General features: G+C 38.6%; 1 protein-coding gene across 3 annotated transcripts in view; it reads right to left on the reverse strand.

The window, feature by feature from the left end:
- LOC124621849 (transmembrane protein 131) overlaps positions 1-17,697 on the reverse strand; it is a 386,383-nt gene that overhangs the window by 66,307 nt on the left and 302,379 nt on the right. For all 3 annotated transcript variants that reach the window (XM_047147293.1, XM_047147295.1, XM_047147292.1), the window contains exons 18-19: positions 11,245-11,384; positions 9,914-11,094 (exon numbers count right to left, since the gene is read on the reverse strand). In XM_047147293.1, the coding sequence (XP_047003249.1) occupies positions 9,914-11,094; positions 11,245-11,384 (1,321 nt within the window). The remainder of the gene's footprint in view (positions 1-9,913; positions 11,095-11,244; positions 11,385-17,697) is intronic.

The raw sequence follows: 17,697 nt of genomic DNA on the forward strand, positions 1-17,697 counted from the left end.
TTCGGGAGGGTTGGTATAGTTTTGTGAAACACACTGTAGTTGCTTCTTGTGACGTTATGGTGCACACAGAGTGGGGAATCACCTGCATGCACTTCGGATCGCAGACCTATGACGGACGGAAGTGCACGACCACAATCTGGTGACCTGTCACACCTCCAGCACACCAGTCTATCTCTTAATACTGCTCTACTCCACCTAGATATGGAACACATTTTTATTATCTGTTCTTAACCCAATTTATTTAATAATAACCATTAATTTCAAACCATTAAAACACTGGTTTTAATAATCTGTGATTTCTTCCATTCCCTACAATGCAACATTAGAGAAAAACTGATAGTGACCTTTTTGTAGGAAATTCAATGTAGTTTAGTTTTGTACAGGGACACATTTCTGCTAGGAGCTGTGATTTTTGAGTTATTCACAAAAACATAAAAAAGTGCTCTTTAAACGTCCCCACCCATACACCCCATTGGTCAGAATTTCAGAGTACATTGTTCAATGCACTCCCTCCTACCACTGTATAAAAATTGCAACTACACAAATGTATCCCCTAATTTCCCTTTGTTGACTGGACTAAAATGTATGATCAGCCACATGAGTATTATCTGCATCTTGCATTAACATGAGTTCCATCACTTTTATCTGGTTCTTGAAGGTTTAGATTTCCAACATCATGCAGAATTTTGTGGGTTTGCTCTGTAACATCAGAAGAATAGTATGACATTTTCAAAATGTGTGCTCTTTTCTACTGAAGCAACATTTACAGTGCCGGTAAAGTAATTTACATAACATGCACTAGAGGACAGCACAAATTCCCCACTGAATCCAAATACAGCAACAACAGCTGTGGACTGTAAATGTATGGTGGGTCCTAATACAATATTTCATTGTGCATTTCAGGGGTGTTATATGGAAATACGTATTCATGATTTTTACACATTGTAAACATTATTCTAAATGAGATACCACTACACAGTGTATGTGGTTCAATCACGATTGCTCTAAACCTCTATCTTATCATGTTACAACACCACACCGAATGAAAAATTCCCTGGGCAGTGAAAAGCACTGAACGCCACGGTAAAATGGTCAATCTGTTCCCTCAATTGAATTCCTATTGGTTTCTTTCTGAGGGGAACACTATCAAAGATGTTTTACACCATCAAGACCCAACAAAGCCTGAAAATATGTACCAACAAATCACCACAGCATGCATCACTATCTCATCTTTCATCTATCTCTCAGAGGCCAAATGCGTGTGCAGTGAAGCTGATGGGAAAAAGTTTGAGCACATGCTCATGTGAAGCATAAAACTATGCTATGTTAAGAACAGTATTTATTTTGTAAATGACAGACAGTTACCAAATCAATAAGACTAAAATGTTTAGTCTCACCATTTAATTACAATTCTGTCTCACATACGTAATCACAATATAATATGTATTTTACAGATCTTCCTCATATCCTTTAAGAATCATTGGGCATCTGTGAGCAAAACATAGGTTGAGTAATCTCTTCTCCAACTGAAATGCTGATGTTCCTTTACTTTACTTGTGAGGCCAATATCCCAGATGTCCGAGTAACTAACAGAATCAAAATTTTTGAATCAGTTAATGTGAGGAGCATATCAGTGATCATAAGGCTGATACAACATCAATTACTGCAAGTATTACAAGGAATGTTATGAAAGATAAGAAAACATTTTTCTCAGCTAGAGAGACAGCAAAAAAATTATAGAATATCTGAATGGAAATGAAGTCCCATGCTTCTTGACACAGCGTAGGGGAACGATGCAGGAGACCTGCATTGCTGTACTAGGCAAGGTCCTAATGGAGGTGGTTTGCCGTTGCTTTCCTCCATCCGTGATGGGGATGAATGATGATGATGAAGATGACAAAACCACCCCCAGTCATCTCGGGGCAGGTGAAAATACCTGACCTCACCGGGAATCGAAGCCGGGACCCTGTGCTCGGCAAGCGAGAACGCTACCACGAGACCACGAGTGGTGGACAATATCTGGATAGTCAACATCAAATATTCAGCTCTGAGGACAAAGATGTGACGCAAAAATGGATAAAAATCACACGCATAGAATATACACCACATCACTATCTGCAGACCCACTGTGGTTCAGTACCGATGCTAGAAAGTTTCTACAAAAGCAAAGACAGCTTCATCACAGCCTGAAGTGGAGACACAAGTTAACTGAGAAACAAGAACTGAACAAGCCAAAATGAGTGTAAGAAGAGAGATGTAATAAGTGTTTAATGAATTTAAAAGTAAAATTTTGCCAACTCATCTGCCTAAATCACCTAAGTAGTATTGGTCATATATAGTTAGTATAAGGATCAAAGATCAAAACTGAGCATTTAGTCGCTCAGTAAGCATACTGGCAGCAAAGAAGTACAAACACTGAATTCAGTCTTACAAAATTGTTTCAACATAGAGGACTATAATATAGTCCATTTCTTCAATCCTTATATAAATATCAAATTGCCAGATAATGGGGTTATGGAACAGAACAGCAATTACAATTGCTATGGAACAGAACAGCAATTACAATTGCTGAAAAGATGAAAGGCATGCCAAGTATGCAGTTCCAGAGGGTACTGTTGAATTAATCTGTATGTTTGTTTTGCAAATAAAACCGCCTTTTCCTGCTGCCACTTAATTTATTTATCCCAGATGCGTTTTGCCTTTTTCTTGTTCTAAGGCATCATCAGTGGGATCTATAATGATACAGTTTTGTTATTTTTAGATTATTAAACAGTTCATGTCATAATTTTTTATGTAAAAAAGTAATTACTTACAATTTGCTGATCTGCGTTTCCTCTCATCTGGTCTGGAGGTCGCACTACCACTTTATTACTGACATATAAGCACAAATTTGCGTTCTGACCTTCTTCATACTGTTCACCATGTTCCTCCTCCTTTTTCGTGGTGTACTTTTGTTCTTTTGCCACTCAATGTAACTATTTTGTCGGACACTGCTTTTAACAATGTAAATATTGCAACACCATAATGTGTTTCCTTCTCTTTGGTGTGTTTACCTACTTGTTGCCAACCTAATGAAGTATATGTTCAAGACTAACTTCTATTCACGATGTTTATACCAGTGTGTGTGTGTGTGTGTGTGTGTGTGTGTGTGTGTGAGAGAGAGAGAGAGAGAGAAAGAGAGAGAGCTGAAGAAGGGGTTTTTTTTTTTTTTTTTTTTTTTTGGCGGGGGGGGGGGGGGGGGGGGGCGGAGTGAATTGTATGGTGCTGAATATGAATGTACAAGTTGTTAGTGAGTGGTTGAAAGCTTTGGTGACAGCTGATTTGACTTTTCATTTCAGTATTCTCTGGAGGGGTGCATGGATAAGTGAGTGTAAAGATGTTGGGTGGTATTATTATTATATTGGATGGTATTATTATATTAATCCTCTTTGGGAGCATTATTCTATTATTTTATCTATTAGTGTAAATAATAAATTGCTTGGCATGTGTACTTGACCATTCAAAAGGGTTTTCCTTTCTGCTTTGGTTTTCTGTATGTGGTAATTTTCTTGCAGTGTTAGGAGGTGTTTTTAATTTGTTGATTCTAATTATTTTCATATTATCTTCTCTAGTGGTTGGTTTGTGGTCTTGTTCTCTTTGGTGTTTTGCAAAAGTGGACTGGTTTGTCCCATATTTCCAGGCTCTCGTGTGTTCTTTGTATGTGACATCAAATGTTCTACCTGTTTGTCCTATGTATCTGCCTTCACAAGTGTTACACTGTAGTTGATATATACCTGCTTTCTGGCATATGTCTCTGTTTTTTGTCAGTTTTGGGGTGCATTTTTGTATAGAATTGTCTGTTGTGTATGCTATGTTTATTCCCTGGCTTTTGAAAATGTTGGTGATTTTAGGGGTGAGTTTGTGCTTGTATGTCATTGTGTACCATCTTGTGTTTTCTTTCATCTTTTTCTCATTATCCTGTGTAGTTGTTATGGGACTGCATGTTTGTTTTAGGTTCTGTTGTGTTATTGTCTGTGGTTTGGTGCTTTCTGCTTTTATTTTACGTTTAATTTATTTGTTTAGCTTTGTTACTATGTTGTTATTGCAACCATTACTTTATGCTATCTGCATTATTATGTTCACTTCTGTTTGGTAGCATTCTTTGAAGAGTGGCACTGTGTTGAGTCTATGGAGCATGTGTCATAGTGCTGCTTGCTTTCATGACTGTGGGTGGTTCGAGGATTGGCGAATGATAATGTCTGTTGCTATGGGTTTACAGTAAATTTCAAACATATGCTTATTGTTTTATTTTTTGATTGTTATTGTTTTATTTTTTGATTGTTATTGTTTTATTTTTTGATTGTTATTGTTTCATTTTTTGATTGTTATTGTTTCATTTTTTGATTGTTATTGTTTCATTTTTTGATAGTTATATCCAGAAAGTTAATTTGGTTGTTCTGTTCTCTTTCAATGGTGAATTTTATATTTTTATTTATTTTGTTGATGTCAATAAGTAGTTTTTCAATTTTTGTTTGTGGTTCATCTATTAAGCAAAGGATGTCATCCATATACCTGAACCAATATAATATGTTGTATTCTTTTGCTACTTTTTTTGTGAAAATGATCTGTTCAATGTGGTTTAAAAAAATATTTGCTAATGTTCCTGAATCTGGGGACCTCATTGGTAATCCATCTTCTTGCAAATAAAATTCATTATTGAATTGGAAGTAATGTTGTTCTTTTATGTGCTTTATTAATGTGTGTATTTCCTTAATCTGTTCACCTGGGAGTTGACTATAAGTTTTCAGGTCCTTATCTATGATTTCTACTGTTTCCGGTACTGATATGTTGGAATACATGATTTCTATATCAAATGAGAGGAGTGTTGCTGTGTCTGCAATTTTTATATATTTTATTTTTTGTATTAGCTGTGTAGTGTCTTTATGGTTCTTTTTTCTTGTACTTCGAAATTTTCAGACAGTAATTTTAACACAATGATATTTTCACTCTGCCACAGAGTGTGTGCTGATATGAAACTTCGTTACAGATTAAAACTGTGTGCCAGACCGAGACTCAAACTCGGCACCTTTGCCTTTCGCAGGCAAGCACAACCCACAACCTGTCTTCACAGCTTCAATTTTGCCAGAACCTCGTTTGGAAGGTTGGAGACGAGGTACTGGCAGAATAGAAGCTGTGAGGACGGGTCGTGTGTTGTGCTTGGGTAGCCCAGTGGTAGAGCAATTTAATTTGGTAATGTTATTTTGTAAGATGAATTCTTGTGTATTTTGAATGTATTGTTCTTTGTCTATCAGTACTACTGTGTTCCCCTTGTCTGCTTTTGAAATGATAACATTTTCATTTTGAAGTTTTGTTCTAAGTTTTCTGAGTATTGCAGATTCTGAGTTTTTGTTGTTTTTGTGTTGTGTTTTTATACTGGTTATTATATTCTGTTTTTCTTTTCCTTTATTACTAGTTCTCTAGTTAGTCCAATGTTGATCCTGCTGTTTTCATGCTTATCTTCCCTTGTCAAAACACTTTCTGTGTCTATATTTAGATTTTCTAAGTAATCTACATCTATTTTTCAATTTACATTGTATCTTAATCCTTTCTCCAACAGCTGTCTTTCTTTACTGTTTAACTGTGTGTCAGTAAGATTCACTAATCTTAGGTAGAATTTGTGTTTGTGTTTCTCTTGGCTGTGTGTAAAGGTATTGTGTTATGACTGGAGTTTTTTGAGTTGATTGATCTTTCTTCTGTGAACTGTTTCCGTTCTCTGTATAGCATTTTTTGTGTGTTTTCAACCTTGTTGACCGACAACGTCGAAAAGCAAACACTAATGGTACACATATTGAAGTGTGTCAAATATGCAAAGAAAAACATTTGGAATTACCATACTTGTACAAACATAATGACAATAAGTATCTCAATTACTTCTCAAGTAATTAAATTTTATATTATTATATGCTTAACTCAGATAACCTGTATTGCGATTTTTTGAAGGACTGTCTTCAATGAAATCAACATGGATTCCATAAACAGAGATTTCACGGAACAGATAATACTCTGTTAGTCCGTGAAATCCAGAGTGCTGAAGACAGAGAGAGGAGCTTATGTTTATGCCATGTTCCTTGACTTAGAGAAGGCATCTGATAAAGTCCCATGTAGATGTTTAGTGAGCAAAATCTGAGTCTGCCAAGTATCAGAAGATACTGGATTCAGGACTTCCTAGCAGATAGAACGCAACATGTCACTCTTAACAAAACAGGATGAACAGTTGTAAATGTAATTTCCAGAGTATGCCAAAGAAGTCTGATAAAACCATCACTGTTTACAATATATACATAAATGATACAGTGGATAGCATTGGGACCTTCATGAGGCTGTTTGCAGATTTTGAGGTTGTTGATATGAAGGCCAGAAGACTGTAATGAATTGCAGGAAGACCTGGAAAGCATAAATAACTGGTGCACAGACTGGCAATTAACCCTATACATCAATAAATATATTGTGCACAAATAGATAAAGACATCCATTATTCTTTGATTATACTGTTGGCTATACATTTCTGGAATAAATAACAACTGTAAGATACTTGGAACTAACTGTCCAGAGTGATCTAAAGTGGAATGACCAAATGAAACTAGCTGTTGGAAAAGAAGATGTCAAGTTGAGATTTACTGGAAGAATCTTAAGGAAATATAATTCATCTGAGAAATATGGAGCCTATGAAACACTCGCATGGCCAATTGTTGAGTATTGTTCATCATTCTAGAGTCCTTACCAAGTTGCATTTATAGAAAAGAGAGAGAGAACATTCAACAAAAAGTGGCACATTTTATCATGGGATCATTTAGTAAGCATAAAATAATTTTAGACAGATCAGTAAATTCCTGTGACAGACTACAAGAGAGGCATCATCTATAGCGGAGACATTTACTATTGAAATTCTGAGAAATTATGACTGATGAAGAGTTAGGCAACATATTATTTCCTCCATATATGTCTCACACAATGAGCACAACAAGAAAATCAGAGTAATTAGAGCTCACACATAAGTTGGTTGACAGTCATTCATCCCATGCATCATTTGGAAATGGGCCACAGAAGGATGAGAAATAACAGTGGTACCAGATGTACCCTCCACTTGCAAAGTATAGATGCCTTACTGATGACAGGAGATAAAATAAAAATGGAGCAAATGAAGCAGGCAAAAGATAATATGGACATCTAAAAATTAAATTGACAGAAAGTACAAAGAGGCAAAGCAGGAATGACTAGAGGAAACACTGTGGTCTCCTGACTGTAGCAAGTATGATTGTTGTGGGACTGGGTGACAGAGAAGTGTAAACTACAGAAAACAGGGAGAAGTTAACAGAAATGGCTGCTTTACAACCTCTGCCATTTGGAAATTCCCTCAACTGCCCCTTCCTTCTGTCCATGATTGCTTGTCTGAATGATGTCAATGAGGGATCTCCTTTAAACATATCCTTCTTTTCCAAACATTCTCTCTTCAAATCTATTAGTTCATTTTGTCCACTGCTCTTCTGTTTCCATCTGTTTACATATTCCTGCAGTCTTCCTGCTACTTTTTCCCTCCACTGTAGCTGACCAATGGGAACCTTTCCCCTCTCCATCCCATTCCTATCTCTCTCTCTCTCTCTCAATCTCTCTCTCTCTGTCTCTCTCACACACACACACACACACACACACACACACACACACACACACACACACACTCCTCCCCTGGCCATGCATGTGAACTGAATGGTTGGTGTGTGTGTGTGTGTGTGTGTGTGTGTGTGTGTGTGTGTGTGTGTGGGAGGGGGGGGGGGGGATGCAAGTGCACCCCTCATTGGTCCATAATTTCATGATGAATATTCAAAGGCCTAACAAAATATTTTTGCCTGCAGTTGAAATTTCATTAGCTTACTCAAATATGAAAGTTGTCCAATGGAATGTCCAAACAGTTTTATTAGATAAAAAGTTTATGAAACTTTAATGTCGTATACAAGCTTCATTCTTCTGCTGGAGAGAAACTGGACCATGGTCTTGCTAACCCTTTCCACTCTATAATGCAGACACAGGGTATCTCCATGCCCTTCTATTTAAATCACCACCACCTGTGCAGTGAACACACCACAGAGAATTGCACTAGACTCTTTGTGGAAACACTGAGGCCACTGATCAACTATTATGCTAATTAGGCTATACATTACAACAAAGTGTTCTTTTACTCAAATTCATTTACATAACGCATAAGACTACAAAACTCTTCATGGTAGACTGATTCCACCATCATTTCACTCCAACAGTATACAAATGAATCACTGTCAACATCAAAATCGCTGACATTAGCATCAAAGTTCCTCTCATTTTCACTTAGACATTCCTCTACGACCTGTACAATCTCTTCGTTACAAAGGACTGTGCATGAAAAACTTGCCATTTTGCACCTGCTAATTTGAACGTAATGATTACATCCTCTCTCTCTCAATACAACTGCTACAATTCAACACCGGGTTAACATGAGTTTCCTTAGACGGCAGTGCAGTGCAGCACTGATGCCTAGTACAGTCATGTTTAAGAGTGGAGAATCAGAGATACAAAAAATTGTGCCAAATAAGGGCTCGATATCAGAGTGGAGAAGACAATATGCAATGTTGAGTGCCACTCGGCACTGGAGTGAAAAGGGTTAATAAAGTATTCTACCAGTTGCCATATGTCTTATGGGAAAACAATGAAAAGTTCAAAACTCATTTACAAGGCACAGATTTGAACTCTGTTTCTGTCTAAAAGTTTATTTGACCAGGGTAATAGCTTTCATGCACCATTGTTGTACAATGCTCCTTTCTGCAACAACAGCCACATTTTAATCTAATTTTTAATTCTTTTCTCACTGTGGAACCATTATCCTGCAACAAACTTAATAGGAATGAGTAGAAGCTGCAGGATACAAGCTCCTGACTGTGTATACAATACTGTAGTCTTGCATCCCAGAAATATGCAAGAACTCTTTGGTGCTTTAACATTTCCATTTGTTTGTGTCACATGACTCACTAAATCTACTGCAATATTTGCGCATTCGCAGCAGCACTGATTGCAGTGCCAAGTACCTAATCCCAATTTGAAGCTGTGATGCTCTTGAGAAAAACTGTCACTCAGATTCAGGTGCACTGTGGAAAACCCATTATTCATCCTTTTTCACAATGTTGTCAATTAGTGTACTTTCTTCATCTGTATGATGAACTCAAGAATGAAGCATGTCAGTTTCTCTTTCCATTTATACATTAAAATTTTTGGGGACCCTGTGCATTCACAGCTTTCCACATCAGAGATAGCAAACTGTTCCCATGCAAATTATGTTCATTGAGCCTATTTCCAGCACATTCCTATTGCAACTTTTTAACATTCTGTCAAGTTTAATGTACCCATACAGTAACAAAACGACTTTCCAATATTGGCTGATCTCACTTCATATCAATACTGACTGATCTCACTTTTAGCCCATAACTAACATTTCATTACATAATTGGTATAGTCATGGTACATACAGTTATTTATTACATGAGGAAAGATATTTCCAACTGTGTGTTCAAGTAAGTAAAATGGTACAGTCAAAGAGTCTTAAACTACTGGAAGGCACTCATGTAGAGAATAAAAGGTTTGTGTTACAAGGGAGTTTTTTCCATTTAAACTCGACTACACAATACAGCCTGTTGCCATCTGAACTGTCAACAATGTGAAAGATTTATTCCTCTCTAAATGTTCTTTGCTCATGAATGAAATCCTAAATAACAGAACTACGTCACACTGGTTAAGGAAGGAAATCTTACTGATGCTTTATACAGTGTCATTGTTTTATATGGTAGTTTATAACTATGCTATATATATATATATATATATCAGCTGCTAAAATGTATAATCTATTACTCACCTTCTCAGTTTCCTCATTGTTTGAGCTCTCTGTTGTGGTGGACGATGTTTCCTCTTCATAGCACTTTACTGGTTCTACAGGGAGCTTGCTGCCCTTTTTCAACAAGCGAGTAGATTTTTTATTCTCCTTTACAACTTCAAGAGTTCTCTTTGTCTTCTGAATCATTTCTGGCTCCTGTATAGTGCTGTTATTAGGAACTTTAGGTTCTGCAAGATTTAATCGTGATTTTCCACTTTGAGTGGGAGGAGTATTTTGTCTAATATACATATTACTCCAACCTTTCTTCACTGAAACATTTTCTTGCACTGTTTCAGATAATGATGATGCTTCACTGTTATTACTGTTTTTCTTAGACAGTTTTTTCCTGTGTCTAACAGAAAGAAGTGGTGTGGATGAGGTAGAATATCCCGCATCTACATCATCATACTTTATGACTGTCGGGTGGTCTTTAGGAAGCCCATCGGTTGAATTCTGCTTTCCTTCAAATGTATTCCACATATATGATTTTGAACTACTACTGTTGTGAGACTGTTGTGGACTGTGTAGATCTGTATTTTGTTTCTCATGAGACGGCACCAATGGTGGATTATTAGCATTCCATTCAGTATCTAATTTACTATGTGATTTCTCAGTACATTTTTGTGCACTAGTGCTAGCCATTTCAGCTGGGCTTGAAGTAGGTATTCTTGCATCCAATGAACTTTTATGAGCTTTTTCTTGTTTTATGTTAACAACAGTACACTTTAGTATACGATCCGATTCTAAGTATGCTGCTGTCAGTACACAGAGCAAAAGAAATACCATGAAACTGACTGCAGTATAATAAACTAATGGTTCCCATGTTGGCCTTCCAAGAACACTTGAGCAAGTAGCAAGAAAGTATGGAGGTATTGTTGCTATAAGTGAATAATTGACAGAAATGCCAAGACTTGTGTCTATGCCTAGTATTCTATGCACTCGCGCAAGTGTGAAGTCTGGTGTAAAGGCTATATCAATTTTGCGTGTTCCATTGGGTTGCAGATGGAAGGCAGCACAATTTAGAATTCGAAATCCGTATCCTTCACATGGAAGCCCATTAATTCTAAAGCCACTGATGTATATGGGAAGTTCACCAGTATTTCTTGCCGTGAATGATCTTTTTACAGTTAAATTTGGTGCTGGAAATCTGCGGTTCTTTTCTCCTGAAATAAGAAACCCATCCAAAATGCATAATATGTTAGGAATACAAATATGTTCAATATGTTAAACACTAGTCTATCAAAATGAATTTAATATATCTGTACATAATCAAAAACTTCCTTGAACTACATATCACTGCCAGTTGCACTCACTTTCACAATCTCTGAGATGTTTTTTTGACAGTTCAAACATAAGGGGCTCATCTGAACCTGGTTTCCTATTACCAAATTTGAACTGTGCTTGTGTCGCTCTACCAGATATCCGAAGCACCTCTAAAATTGTCAGATTATTCCTGCAAAGAAACATTTGTAGGAAAGTTAAGGTTACCTCTCTCACATTATTGTTTATTTGATTTTATACACATGTGACTACATTAAAAACTTTAGTTAAAACTTTAAGAGAACACATTAGTATATGTATATTAATATTACATTAACAAAAGAGTGTTTTCACATAATAAAACAATGGAAAATCCATGACTGAATAATGTTGTTGTTGTTGTGGTCTTCAGTCCTTGAGACGGGTTTGATGCAGCTCTCCATGCTACTCTATCCTGTGCAAGCCTCTTCATCTCCCAGTACCTACTGCAACCTACATCCTTCTGAATCTGCTTAGTGTATTCATCTCTTGGTCTCCCTCTACGATTTTTACCCTCCACGCTGCCCTCCAATACTAAATTGGTGATCCCTTGATGCCTCAGAACATGTCCTACCAACCGATCTCTTCTTCTGGTCAAGTTGTGCCACAATCTCCTCTTCTCCCCAATTCTATTCAATACCTCCTCATTAGTTATGTGATCTACCCATCTAATCTTCAGCATTCTTCTGTAGCACCACATTTCGAAAGCTTCTAATCTCTTCTTGTCCAAACTATTTATCATCCATGTTTCACTTCCATACATGGCCACACTCCATACAAATACTTTCAGAAATGACTTCCTGACACTTAAATCTATACTCGATGTTAACAAATTTCTTTTCTTCAGAAACGCTTTCCTTGCCATTGCCAGTCTACATTTTAGATCCTCTCTACTTCGACCATCATCAGTTATTTTGCTCCCCAAGTAGCAAAATTCCTTTACTACTTTGTGTCTCATTTCCTAATCTTATTCCCTCAGCATCACCTGACTTAATTCGACTACATTCCATTATCCTCGTTTTGCTTTTGTTGATGTTCATCTTATATCCTCCTTTCAAGACACTGTCCATTCCATTCAACTGCTCTTCCAAGTCCTTTGCTGTCTCTGACAGAATCACAATGTCATCGGCGAACAATTTTTCTTTTGTTTCCTTTGCTGCTTGCTCAATATACAGATTGAATAACATCGGGGAGAGGCTACAACCCTGTCTCACTCCCTTCCCAACCACAGCTTCCCTTTCATGTCCCTCGACTCTTATAACTGCCATCTGGTTTCTGTACAAATTGTAAATAACCTGCCGCTCCCTGTATTTTACCCCTGCCACCTTTAGAGTTTGAAAGAGAGTATTCCAGTCAACATTGTCAAAAGCTTTCTCTAAGTCTACAAATGCTAGAAACGTAGGTTTGCCTTTCCTTAATCTTTCTTCTAAGATAAGTCGTAAGGCCAGTATTGCCTCACGTGTTCCAGTGTTTCTACGGAATCCAAACTGATCTTCCCCGAGGTCGGCTTCTACTAGTTTTTCCAGTCGTCTGTAAAGAATTCGTGTTAGTATTTTGCAGCTGTGGCTTATTAAACTGATTGTTCGGTAATTTTCACATCTGTCAACACCTGCTTTCTTTGGGATTGGAATTATTATATTCTTCTTGAAGTCTGAGGGTATTTCGCCTGTTTCATACATCTTGCTCACCAGATGGTAGAGTTTTGTCAGGACTGGCTCTCCCAAGGCCGTCAGTAGTTCCAATGGAATGTTGTCTACTCCCGGGGCCTTGTTTCAACTCATGTCTTTCAGAGCTCTGTCAAACTCTTCACGCAGTATCGTATCTCCCATTTCATCTTCATCTACATCCTCTTCCATTTCCATAATATTGTCCTCAAGTACATCACCCTTGTATAGATCCTCTATATACTCCTTCCACCTTTCTGCTTTCCCTTCTTTGCTTAGAACTGGGTTTCCATCTGAGCTCTTGATATTCATACAAGAATAATACATTCATACAAGACTGAATAATAGCAAACTGAAAACAATAGCTTGCTACTCTACGTAAAGAGAAGATATTGAGTTGTAGACAGGCACAACAAAAAAACTGCTATACATTTGAGCTTTTGGCTAAAAGGCTTTCTTTTAAAGTAGGACACACACACACACACACACACACACACACACACACACACACACACGTCCACCATCTATTGCCACTGAGGCTGGGCTGTGTGCAGCCAACTGCACTAATGGGAGAAGCAGTCTGTGGGTGGTGTGGATACGGAAGAGAGTGCATCGGGGAAAGGAAGGGATAGCAGTCTAGGGCTGTAGTTCTACTTGTGGGAGCATGCAGGGACACAGTGGGGACATGACTGGGTTGTAGATGCAATCAGCAGGTCTGAGAGGGGGTGGGGGAGTGGAAAAGGAGAGAAATAGGAGAGGGGAAAAAGACTAGTGGATGTATTGGTGGAACAGAAAGCTGTGCAGTGCTAGAGTGAGAGTGAGAGCAGGGAGAGGGATAGGTGGGTGAACGACAGAGACTAGCAAAGGTTGAGGATGGGTAGGGGGGAGGGCAGGGATTATGTGAACATAGGTATATGCAGGGAGAGTTAACACCTGCACAATTCAATATTTGCTAGTCCCTGTTCTTCAGCCACCTATGCCCTTCCCTTCTCCCCTCCGGCACTATACAGCCTTCTAATCCACTGATGCACCCACTAGCTTTTTCTCCCTCCTCTACTTCTCTCCTTTTTCACTACCCCCCCCCCCCCCCCCCAACCCCTTCAAACCTCCTGACTACACCAAGCACCTCTACCTTGCCCCCACCATGTCCCTGCATGCCTCCACAAACAGCACTACACTTTCCCCTGCCCCTAACCTGCCATCCCAGCCTCCTCATTACCCCCACCAGCCATGGATCATGTCTCCCATCAGGTACAGCTACCGTATGCAGTCCAGTGTCAGCAGCCAGAGACAGTGGTCGCACTACTCGCATACTCGCATGTTTGTTCGTGTGTGTGTGTTTGTGTGTGTGTGTGTGTGTGTGTGTGTTTGTGTGTGTGTGTGTGTGTGTGTGTGTGTGTGTGTGTGTATGTGTGTCTGTTTTCTACTTTAGGAGGTAGCCTTTTGGCTGAAAGCTCAAATGTGTAGCAGCCTTCCTGCTGTGTCTGCCTGCGACTGAGTGTCGTCATCTTTCACATAATAAGTTAATCAACAGCAGAAGCTTCCATTGCAAGTATTACGATATTACTAATATATACATAGTTTCAAGTACTCAGTCAAGCAAGCAGTATGGAAAGCTTTGCCTAAATAGTGTTGTATTTGTTCAAAGTACTATGGCTGATAACAGAAAGTGTAGATTCCCTTCAACAACAGTTGCAATTTTTACACCTTTTAACAGTAAAAGATGTGAGAAACAGGAATACTTCCAACGCAACTAAAGTAGCAGACAACAAAGGTAAGCATCTGATATACAAAACTTGAAAGTGTATTTATCACCATCACCACCACCACCACCACCACCATCTGGCTCATGTAACTAACATCTTAAAAAAGTACAAAATGATCTAGGAAGGAAATGCCAACTAAAGTTGCGATCTCTGAATTTTTTAAGATAGTCTTGAGTGCCACCAACCATAATGAAATTCAGGCCATTCTTGAATCATTCTAAAATCTTTGATACAATAAACTACAATCCTAAGCACAGAAATGTATTGCTATTGTGCCTAATGGCCTAAAACTAATTAAATTGTTCTATTTTCAGCACGCAGTGAGCAGTAAAAAATGTCATCAAAATAAATTTTTAAGACTGATTTGTTCCACACATAATGACATACTGACGTAAGGCCCCCTACTATCATATTCACAGTTGGCCGAGTGTATGTGTGTGTTTCATGAATGACTCAGTTTCGGTTCAAGATGGAAAGGCCTTCGTTTGTTCTGGGTTGCCTACAAAAACTAAACAGCCATTGTGCAAAAAGAGTTTCCTGTCAGTCAGAGATCGATCAGTCTGTCAAGCCTGGGGTACCCAATACCTACTCCATGCACCATCTAGGAAACTGGTCCAGTAAAATTACCCGTCAAAGGGTTGACACCTGGAGGAGATATAGAGAGATTTGGGGGGGTGGGGGTGAGGGAGGTACGAGATGGACAGTCAGAAAGGGAGGGAGGGGGGAGGAGGAGGAGGAAGAGGAGGAGATGGCCAAACAAGGCAGAAAGAGGAGGAAAAATGTACAATGACAGGGGGAGGAGATGGACAGGGAGAGGAGGGGAGAAGGACATTAGGATGTGTACACCATTCCAAAACAGTTTAGCAATTGCGAAGCATTGTCAGATTTGATAGTATAATGGAAACAAAATATTATTATTGTCTCACAATGTGCATCTCAAAAAACACCTCACATAATAATTCAATTGTATATTAAATTAAATCAGTCTAACAGAATGGGAGATGGATACAAACTAAAATCCTGGAATATAATAGAAAAATTATCAAACCTCACAGGAGACATTTAAAAAATAAGATTACACATTCATAGACTTATCCACAACCTTTTAACATTCATGAACCAACTGAAAACTATACCACAGATTAAATATGTCAAAAAAGATCTAAAAAGAGCCCACACGAACTCCTCAGAAGTTTTGGCTAGTTGGAGAGCAAAACTGCAAAGAAAAAAGGAATACAGAAGACTGAAGAAAGAAACAGAATACACAGTGAAAATACGAGAGCTGAAGGGAAACTATGAAAATTGAGTCATAAAGATTTGTGTGATTAAGTGACATAAAAAAAAAAATGGTTCAAATGGCTCTGAGCACTATGGGACTCAACTGCTGAGGTCATTAGTCCCCTAGAACTTAGAACTAATTAAACCTAACTAACCTAAGGACATCACAAACATCCATGCCCGAGGCAGGATTCGAACCTGCGACTGTAGCGGTCTTGCGGTTCCAGACTGCAGCGCCTTTAACCGCACGGCCACTTCGGCCGGCTAAGTGACATCCAATTAACATATAACAAATTCTGGCATGAGTATAATAATAATAATAATTTATAGAATTACCGCTCTTAACACAATCCTCAAATTCAGAATTAGCAATGTGATGGTAGTTTCTATGGTCAAATAACTAGTGTTAAGCAGTCTCACATGGCCTTTGAAGTAGCAACCTCCTGCTCAATATTCTTTTGACAAAATCACACATTTACTCTCCACTCCTCCTACTCATGATAATAACACAGTAAATCATCAGTTGTTCTGAGAATTACATGTGAAGCTGTCTGTCTTTACCAATTCTGCTAGCCTCTGGAGAGAACTGAAGTAGTCACAGATTCCAGATCATAAACAGCATTAATGCCAATGTGGACAATGATTTGCAGCTGATGACATACAAAGCTCTCAATCGGTCACAGGGTGACCCTTTTCTTTTGGAGAACACGTATCCTTGGGAGGCGCACTGCTCATACACTGGATACTTCCCCCCATCCCCCCCCCCCCCCCCTCCCAAATGCAATTTCCTAAAGAAGAGTCATCAAGCATCTAATACAATTAATAACTTCTCCTTTCCACTCTGTGAATGCCTCGATATTAACTAAGGAGAGGCCATTGTTCCAGCAGTGAACCTGTAGTGATACGCAGCATATCACAGCGACATCAGGTGGGCATCTGACTCGTTTGACAACCTGTCAACACGGTTCATGCCATGGCCACCAGGAGTGCTATGATCGGTTTCTCCTTGCTACAGTGCCAAGTTCTGTCATTATTAATATCTGTATTTTAATTTCACTTGGTTACCAAACAAACACGATGGTATGCACTTGTATGTTAATTAGTTAGGCAACAGCTTCTCTCTGAGTTGTTCTACTGTTCTACATATGAATGTACATGAAAGTTATGAATAAAACAGTGTCACATGATACTGTATTATGTTTCACATTTGTCCTCGTCATATTAGAAATAAGCGGACCTACTGATTTCGTATGTCAAGCAACGGACTGTGACAGTGGTGACCCTGACGTGATACAGCAAGAGGAAATAAAGTCAGCAATACAGAAGTATCATGCCGAAATTTCAAGAAAAAGAAAAATGTGAGATGGAAGGTGCACCGGCTTATCCAGATTTGCAGTGTGGCTACCTCCGTTTTTGTCACACAACCCAGTGTTACAGTTTTCACAGGCAGAGGAAAGTTTTCTGGCACTGGAGTGGCTACGGACTCTACCAAATTCACACTGATGTTCAGCCAATTAGATCATCATTAAGCAGCAGAGGTGCAAGACATAATAACTTCACCTCCAGATAGAGAAGCATATACAAAGCTCAAGGCTGAGTTAATTTGTAGCTTTGCAAGAAGAACGAATGAGACAGGTACTGACACAGGAAGACACTGGAGACAGAAAACCATCCCAGTACCTCTGCCATTTATGAAGCAAAGTCGGAGTGTGAATGGTGCCAGATATATTGTTACACACATTATGGAGAAGTCTCCTTG

The sequence above is a fragment of the Schistocerca americana genome, chromosome 7, assembly GCF_021461395.2.
Source record: "Schistocerca americana isolate TAMUIC-IGC-003095 chromosome 7, iqSchAmer2.1, whole genome shotgun sequence".
In the NCBI taxonomy this organism is placed as follows: Eukaryota; Metazoa; Arthropoda; class Insecta; order Orthoptera; family Acrididae; genus Schistocerca; species Schistocerca americana.